This window comes from Primulina huaijiensis, chromosome 14 (genome assembly GCF_012295235.1).
Source record: "Primulina huaijiensis isolate GDHJ02 chromosome 14, ASM1229523v2, whole genome shotgun sequence".
NCBI lineage: Eukaryota > Viridiplantae > Streptophyta > Magnoliopsida > Lamiales > Gesneriaceae > Primulina > Primulina huaijiensis.
Window position 1 is genome coordinate 17,750,916 of NC_133319.1, and position 8,908 is coordinate 17,759,823.

Below are 8,908 nucleotides of genomic sequence, written 5' to 3' on the forward strand. Positions count from 1 at the left end.
AGTTTTAACTTTTAAGAAGATTTATTTTTTATTTTAAAACTTTGATACATTTTGCATATAAAATTTTAAATAAAGAGAAAAATATAAATAAATTAATGGATATGTTTAAAATACTTGGAGATCAATATATATCAAATTAAAAAAACTGCGGTTCAAATTTAACTTGATTCAATTAACTATTGAAATTAAATCAAATTTATATGTCATATCGAAATATAAATTGTATTTTGAATTATACTAACTAAAGAATGAGTTAATTATTATATAAGATAAAATTTATGATTAAAGCTTAAAATATAATTTTTTAATAGTTAATGTGAAAAAAATGTATGGTAGATTTCGATAAATAACTAAAATTTAGAGAGGGTAATATTGATAATTAGTTAGATATAAAGGTAATTTGGAGTGTATTAACAAATTATGAAGAGTAAATAACACTCTCTATTTTAAAAAAAGTTTTAGTGTTTTATAAATGAAAAAACTTGTATGTGTTTAGACAAGATTTTTTAAAAAATTTTGTGAATATGATTTGTAAAAGTATGTTCACCAAGTATAAATATATATTAAAATTTCGAATCTTTCAAATATTTATTCGAACAATAATTCGAATTTTTTGAATCGAACTTGAACCCTGCTTCGAACTCGAACAAATTTCTTTTAAAATTTTCGAGTTTCGAATCAAGTTCGAACTCAAACTCGAATAAATATATATATCTTTTAGAATTTTCGAATTTTTCGAATTGAACTTGAACTCGAACCCACTTTTAAATTTTTCGAGTTTCGAATCGAGTCCGAACTCAAACTCGAATTANTATATTACTACATTAAAAAGTATCTTTTAGGATTATCGGGAAAAAAATATGTTTAGGTGCTAACGGTGACACAAGAAGTGACGTCTTCTGTTGTCGCTCATTTGGATAGCGCAAGAATACCAATTGTTACTTTCGAGATTGATTGTACTTCGCAGTCACACCGCATTTGATCATGGTAATCACTTCAAATTCCATTATTTACCCTTTTCAAGCTGATTTTTCTCTGAAATTTTGTCATGAATGCTCGATTTCTAGGCAAGTGAAGAGGGTTTGAAGAAGCTGAAGCTTTACTCTTACTGGCGGAGCTCTTGTTCTTGCCGCGTGCGTGTTGCTCTCAAATTGAAAGGTCCAGAATTTCTTATCCTTTTTAGATTGATTCTTCATGTTTTGGTTAGTTTTACAAGAACCCATGATTGCTTTTTGCCTCTTTAATCAACAGGATTGGATTATGATTACATAGCAATCAACCTGCTCAAAGGAGAACATAAATCTCCAGGTTAGGCTTTTTTTTTTTCGGACCCAGAAAAATTGGTAGGTTTCGACAAATTACATCTAGAACTTGACGTTTTTTGGGGCGCATACATGATACGTGCTTAGGTTAATGGGTTCTCCTCAACCTTCATGCTTTACTGAAATCATGTCAAACACGTCTTAATTTGATGAAATATTCTGCAATACTATGTGAAATGATTGTGTCTTTTGTTGGGATTGTAGAGTTTTTGAAGCTTAATCCTGTAGGACAAGTGCCAGTGCTGATTGATGGTGACATTGTAATTGCTGACTCATTTGCCATATTGATGGCAAGTCTCTTCATTTCAACAGATCATTTGTATGGATTGAATTCTAGGATTATATTTTTTTGTTGAAGATGGGTGACGATCCTTTGTAACGTGCAGTATTTAGAAAAGAAGTATCCTCATCATCCATTGTTGCCACAGGATCCTCAGAAAGAAGCTGTGAATTACCAGGTCGAGAATTTGTCTTCTGTCTCCTTAAGAGGGCTATCATCCCATCCTCAATGTTAAACATTTAAAAGTTGATTTTCGATTTCAATAAAAATTAAATGTTTACCCCGAAATGCATTGAGTCACCCCTCACCTGGATTTTTGGATACTCCCATGTCTATCACGCTGTTTGCATATCTACTTTTAAGAATCACGGTGAAAATTCTGGGTGTGTTTAAGTACAAAATAGCTATGTTCTTGCAAGCTTGTGCTTTATGGTATACTTGTTGGATAAGATTATAATCAGTCGCTGTTTCTCAGTTATGTTTTTAGCCATTTTGCCCCCGATTAGAACATCAATCAGCTTTAGGCTTTCTCTTGTTGCCCTATCACGTTGAGTGCTAACTGTGTTTCTGCTGCTCTTATGTATTGTAGGCAGCAAATATTGTTTGTGCAAACATACAGCCTTTTCAGAATATACCCGTCATTGTGAGTACATTTGAAAGCGTGTTTCTTTGATTAGAGAAGTACCAGTAAACAGATATGACTGTTGCACATACTTTTTATGAGAAGGCTGATAGTATTTGTTCTCCATTTAAAGGGATATATTAAAGAAAAACTTGGTGCTGATGAGATGATTGCTTGGGTTCAGGGTCATATAAGGAAAGGATTCATTGGTAAGCTTGGAGCTTGATACGTTGTGAATTTTATCGTCTATATTAAATATCATGAATAAACATTTTAAATTGAAATTGATCTGGGAAGTCGCATTATGATACATTATTTTTAACTCTAGATATGAAGCGAAAAAATATGAAGAGCTGTTTGATATGTTGGAGCTGAATGGATAATGGTTGCACAAATTTATGGATGAAAAGATGTTAATGTCAAGTAATTGCTGCAAGTGTCTTAACAAATATAATGCTCCACCTCATAAACTAGCAAATTTATGTTCAAAGTCACTCAAATTTCAAGTAATCAATAACATGCATTTGCCTCTAATTTAACTATTATTTTGGAGACAAACTAAAAAAGAAGTGCAAACGAGTTCAATTCTTAGCCCTCAATCTAGATCATAAAGGCAAATTAAAATAATGGTGAACATTATATGTATATGAGTTCAATTCTTCATCAAATCGAAGTTGTGTGAAATCTTAACTGTTATCTTATTTGAGAATTTAAAGAAAGTGTACTCAAATTGTGATCATAAATCTAGTGATGAACAAAACAATGGTGAATATTTTATTGCATCAATTCCAACTTATTCTTGATTAACTTGTACTAAGACAGTAAAAAAAATTCTTGGATGTGGTCGTTCTCTGAGTTCCTAGTAAACTCGTGTTGATGTATTGAAATTTATTATTTTCTCGAGATCATTGTTCTCATTTGATTCCAAGTAAAATATGCAGCTCTGGAAAAGCTGTTGGATACTTATGCTGGAAAGTATGCCACAGGGAATGAAGTTTATTTGGTGCATCTCTTCCCTGATACTTATATATCAAAACAATGTCCCTTTCCTATAGGTTGATTATCTTAATTTCTTTTATTTCATTTTATTCTTGTTATTATCAACCTGCAGGCTGATTTGTTTTTGGCACCCCAGATTGACGGTGCAATCCGAAGATTCAATCTTGACATGGTAGACCCACCTTTGATATCCCATCATGTATTTGGAAGCTTATTATTTATTGAAAATTCAGTTAAACAGAGTCATATGCACTTTTTCAAGTTTTATGTGGACATTTCATGTCTCATCTTCAGTATGAAGCTGTATTTCTGCTAGTTTGGATGGTTCTGTAGCTAAAAATTTATATAAAAATAGTTCATTTATCCATATCAATTGGTAATTGATTTAACTCGAGGATAATTTTAAGTTCGGGTTGCATTGTATGGTGGGCAGGATGAATTCCCTCTTTTGTCCAGAATCAACGAGTCATACAAGGAGCACCCTGCTTTTCAAGATGCTATGCCTGGAAAGCAACCCGATACACCACCTGAGGCGAGGGACTGAGGTGAGATTACCTCTTATATCGTCACCATGTCGCAATTTTTATTTTAATTTCCTCCTGATTTTTTACAAAGCCTGTAAAATTTATCCCATTCCGCTTCATTAACCAATCTTATATGGTTTTTTTGTCTTAATACTTGTATGATATAGATCATAAAAGTTTTAATATTACTTGTCATATTGTACGATAAAGTTTGCCTGCTTCCCTGAATTTTATACTGTCCATGGTTGCAGGTGGCACCGATTCACGCAACTGCGTCATTTATTTCAATCCATGAATAAAAGACGACATCCATGTCAAAGGGAGAGCAAGATGATTATGGCAAAATTTAGTTCAAATTTCATAACTCTGTTACTCATAAAATGCACAAAATTTAACGCTTTCAGTCTTCAAAATACTGCAGCAAGTCGACAACTAATGAACTCCCAAGAGTCAAAGCTCTTGAAAGAAAATTGGCATTCCAATGTCGGTTTAATAACAAGAATCACATTGATGTGCGGTAATAATTTATATACACAGGATGACACGGACCTCAGACATTAATACATGATAACAAAGCGAAAATCGTGCCTCGATTGATTCTTTCTGCTGAACCGTTACGTGTGCATGCTATTCTAATTTCTGCTTCTTGCTTCTTCCATTTTTTGCCTTTGGTCGCATATTTGCAGCAGTGATAAGTTTATAACTAGACCGTGGCATTTCACCAAGATTTCCAAACCATTCCTCGTAGAAATGCCACACTTCTGACCTGTTCAAAGTACAGCCCCTCAAGAGAATTTAATTCTCAGAAAAACTGCAAAAGATAATTTGAACAGCGAGATTATAAACCATAACTACACACCAGTATGCCAGGAACTGAAATGGAGCGTATTTTCCGTATATGAGCTCAAGTTTCCTTTCAACAGTATGAATTGTACAGCTTTTCGCGTGAACCTGGGACATTGTATGAATAATATTGTGCTTAATTTTTGGAAAGATGGACATGAATGAGTTGAAGGATAATGTGAAAGTTTCAGAAAAGAAGTAGACCTGTTTTAGATGCCTAATAGTTTCTGAATCAGTTGGAATGATATGGTAAAATCCCATGCACATCAGCACATTAGCACACGTAAAAGGTCCAAATCCTTTAATCACTTTCAGCTTCTCAGCAATCTTATCACAGTCAGCCAAGCTTAAAGTACCGCAGTCATCTTCCAGTTCGGTCAGTTGAATCTTCCCTTCAACTATTTCCTGCGCAAGTTTTATTATACGATCTGCTCTGTAGCCAAGCTTGCAGCGCTGCACCAAAAACTTCTCATCAAGGCCAGCTAGTTCTCTTGGGGATGGAAAATTTCCACTCCTAGTACAATGGTTAACTAATGTCTCTTCCGAAGACTGAAAACTAGAAGGATCACAATCGGCATTACAAGTGGTGGTCAAATTCTGCTCAGAATCACAATACTCTACATCTGATGATGGTAAGTATGGACTTGGTTTCCCTTTTTCATGAGAGGCGTCTGACATTTCTTCACGACTAATTTTAAGGTCAATATAACCTTCCGATGTTTTACCCTCTGCATAGCTGTTCACTAAAGTTTTTGAACATTTATTAACTTTCCATGTTCTTTTGGGTTCCTTCACAGCAGGTGTTTTTGGAATAATGTGCTCAATTTCTGATGTTTGACAACTTGAAATATTTCCATTTTCAGAAATTATAAATGATGCAGCTGATTCGGGATGCTGCAATTCCCACTGAAGGTCACAAAGTGCCTGTGCCATGCTCAAAGTCCTCGACCACCTGCAAAAGTACAGCCGACAAAAACATAATCCCAGATGTATTGCTTTCTTGTTGAAGTCTTGAATGGTTTATGGCTAATTATTTGCAAAGGAACCAAGCCAGAAAACAGTGATCCAAACCAGGAACAAGCTAATCACAAAAGTTTCAACAAAATATAAAGACGACCAGAAATTTATAGATGAAAACACATACAGCTAAGGCATTCTAAGGCCTTCCTCCAAATTTTTGTGCTTGCATAGCTAAAATAACCAATAACCATTTCCTATCTGATGGCTCCTTCACCCTATTCTTTTCAGTGTTCTAAATGACGGTCGAGGCGGCCGCCTAGGCGGTAGGCGGCCATCGACCGCACTGCCTATGCATGAGGCGGGTGTTTTAGGCGACCCAAGCTATACGGCGTTGGGGAGGCGGGTCGAGGCGGCGAGCAGGCGGGCTAGGCGGGCGAGGCGGCGAGCAGGCGGACGAGGCGGGTAGTCAAGATTTTTAAGTTGTAGTCAACAATTTTAAAAACCTAGTCAACAATTTTAAAAACCTAGTCAAGATCAACTAATTTTAAATATCAAAACCCTAGTACACCTCACTTTCTTTATTTTATTTTTGGTTTTCACTCTCAAGTCTCAACCACCAAACGACCCCATATTCCCAAAGTCTAATGATATTGTTTGGGAATATGGGGTGTTGTATAATAAAGAGAAAAGAGATTGGATCACATGCAAGTTGTGTAAGAGACTTATTAAAAGAGGAGTTTATAGGATGAAACATCATATTGCGGGTATTGTAGGACAAGTTGAAGTAATGATATTACTTTGTTAGCATAATAGCATTAATATGAGGATGAAACTTTATTAATTGCATATTATCTAGATGATATTATATTGTATGAAGCTTCTTTGTGCTTAAACATTATTTAATTGCACATTTTATATAAAAAATGATGACTATTTATGATTATATTGCATGATTATCTATAAAAAATTGCTTAAAAAAATTCAACCGCCTAGGCACCGCTTGGGCACCGCCTAGGCGGCCGAGGCGGTAGGCGGTCACCGACCGCCCCGCCACCGCCTCCCGCCATTTACAACCTTGATTCTTTTCCACTTTTCTTTTCCCTAAATACCCCCTTTCTTTTCCCTTTCTATTTCTTCGAAATACAGAGGTAGCATATGAATCTTTAAGCCTGAGTTATTTGAGAATGATTTGATTTAAGTCAATTAAAGAACAATGTCACATGAAAATATTTTACGCATTCGAAAGAGGATTCACTTACTGGCAATTGCATAAGAGAATACACTTGACCATATCCTCAAACAAAGTGGGAGACCGAAATACTCTCCCAAAATTCCCCTCTTTTGCTTTTTCGTGTGCTTCTTGGAACTCCCTCACCCTCCTATCTTCTTCCTCAGATAGTCGCAGCATTCTGCTCACTTGTCTCTACAAAATTAATTGGACATTAAAGTTGTAACTCTCGGACACAAGTGAAAAGAAATGTACAACTCACGTAATAAAAATGTAAATACTCCCTTGAAAGCTCAATGATTCGAGTCATTTAGTTTGTGCGTGTGAGTGAAAAAACAAACAATTCTCATAAAATACAAACGTACAAACACACACTTTGAAAACCATATACAAGAAGGAACTTACATATTGGACGAGTTGCAGAAATTTAAGAGAAATTGTACATTGATGCACAATGCATCATGATTTTCACCAACAGCAACATTAATATGTCAGTGGCAGTTGCCACTTCCTATCAGCAATGAATTTCATTTGAATTTAGAACAAAAGCGAAAAAGGTAACAGAAAAAGTTCCAACCAGCAAGGAGTGTCGCTGCTGAGGGCAGAGAGAGCGAGCGCCTAACACTAGAATGTGAAGCTCTTGAGGAAACATAGAAGGATGAGAAACGCGAACAAGGAACGAGGTTTCGTGATCGTCGAGGCCGAGGCGAAGTGGGCGTTGGAGGGTCTTGGATCGAGGGTCCCAATGGTTGGGAGCCATCATGAACAGGCCGTGGCTGCAAACTGCTTTCTCTAGATTGAACGTAGCTGCCGCCCCGCCCAGCTCAAGCTTCACCAACACGCCACCGTCAACGGCCGCAGCCATCTTGTCTCCGCCGTGCATTACCTGAAACTCGACAACTTAAAACGACTGATTTTAATAAATAATAAATCTATCTATAATAATAATAATAATAAATAATAAATCTCAGAAGCATACTTTTATTGCAATTCTTTTTAAATTTGGAGGCACATTTTTTTGGAAAAAAATCGATAAAAAAAAAAAACATTGGCCGACCAAAAAACCCAACCAGCTCTGCACCTCAAACCTAGCACAACTTGACACGCTTCATAAGTCCAACATAGCTTGGCGGTATCTCAATGCCTAGCGCAACTTGACACATTTAGTAAGACCAACATAGCTTGACCGACCAAAAAGGCCAACCAACTCAGCACATCAAAGCATAGCACAGCCTGACACATTTAGTAAGTCAAACATAGCTTGGCTGACCAAAAAGTCCAACCAGATTGGAACCTCAAAGCCTAGCAAGCCTAACACATTTCGTAAGTCCAACATATCTTCGCCAACCAAAGAGCCTGACCAGTTTTGCCCTTTAAGGCCTCACACAGTCTGGCACATTTCTTAAGAACCATGGAGCTGGCAAATTATATAAATCCTACAAAGCTTGGCACGATCTGAACCAACAATTTAAAATATTTACTTGTTCCTCGGGTAAAGATCATGTTATTTGTTCCACGGGCAAAGATCCTGTTCGGGACTATAATTTTTTGTACTTGGTAAAAATTTTAAATTTACTTATTTCCTCCTCGAGAAAAAATCTTGTTCGGGCCGATAATTTTTTGTACTTGGTAAATTTTTTAAATTTTATTTGTTCCTCGGGCAAATATCCTGTTCGGGTCGATAATTTTCTGTACTTGGTAAAATTTTTAAATTTTACTTGCACACCCCTTGGATCATTCGAAGCACGGGAAATCTTAGGCCCATGTCTAACTGGTCATTATAAAATGTATGATAGGCTGGGGGTGGCTTGTGGGCTCGGTCACTTACTTCGGGCATGACCAAATCGAAACCAACTAGCTTGCTAGATTTTTCCCTAAGTCAGTAGGCTAGGATGTGGTCGAGATAGTAACCTTCTACCTTATACCATTTTAGCCTGGTGTCTCTTAATTAGGCTTCTATGACCTTGAATTTTGTAAAGTGAATCTCATGCTCACTCGGGTGTTCGGGGATTGGGGAGGGGGTCAAAATTAGAGGTGTGGGAATCGAAAAAGTTAGCCACCTCATCAATGGCTCGGGGACTCGGACTGGACATCTTGTTTTGATAAAAATAAAATATTAGTAAACTTACT

At 36.3% G+C, this 8,908-nt stretch overlaps 2 protein-coding genes across 3 annotated transcripts; one reads left to right on the forward strand and one right to left on the reverse strand.

Annotated features, from left to right (window-relative positions):
• Positions 1-851: 851 nt before the first annotated feature.
• LOC140956787 (glutathione S-transferase 2-like) lies at positions 852-4,217 on the forward strand. 2 transcript variants are annotated; one of them, XM_073413654.1, is made up of 11 exons: positions 852-987; positions 1,068-1,158; positions 1,252-1,308; positions 1,527-1,612; positions 1,709-1,780; positions 2,192-2,245; positions 2,358-2,433; positions 3,166-3,227; positions 3,336-3,395; positions 3,657-3,768; positions 3,999-4,217. In XM_073413654.1, exons 1-10 carry the CDS (start codon positions 985-987, stop codon positions 3,765-3,767), a joined length of 672 nt encoding a protein of 223 aa, XP_073269755.1. In that variant the 5' UTR covers positions 852-984; the 3' UTR covers position 3,768; positions 3,999-4,217. The 2 variants fall into 2 exon arrangements, with proteins under 2 accessions (XP_073269755.1, XP_073269756.1); XM_073413655.1 differs by having other exon boundaries at positions 3,657-3,770; positions 4,002-4,051.
• Positions 4,218-4,256: 39 nt separating this feature from the next.
• Positions 4,257-7,710, reverse strand: LOC140956784 (uncharacterized). Its single transcript, XM_073413650.1, has 5 exons — positions 7,356-7,710; positions 6,810-6,973; positions 4,795-5,542; positions 4,607-4,698; positions 4,257-4,513 (listed from the first exon to the last, which is right to left on the reverse strand). The coding sequence occupies exons 1-5, from the start codon at positions 7,659-7,661 to the stop codon at positions 4,375-4,377; spliced, it is 1,449 nt and encodes a 482-aa protein (XP_073269751.1). The 5' UTR covers positions 7,662-7,710; the 3' UTR covers positions 4,257-4,374.
• Between the last annotated feature and the right edge of the window lie 1,198 nt (positions 7,711-8,908).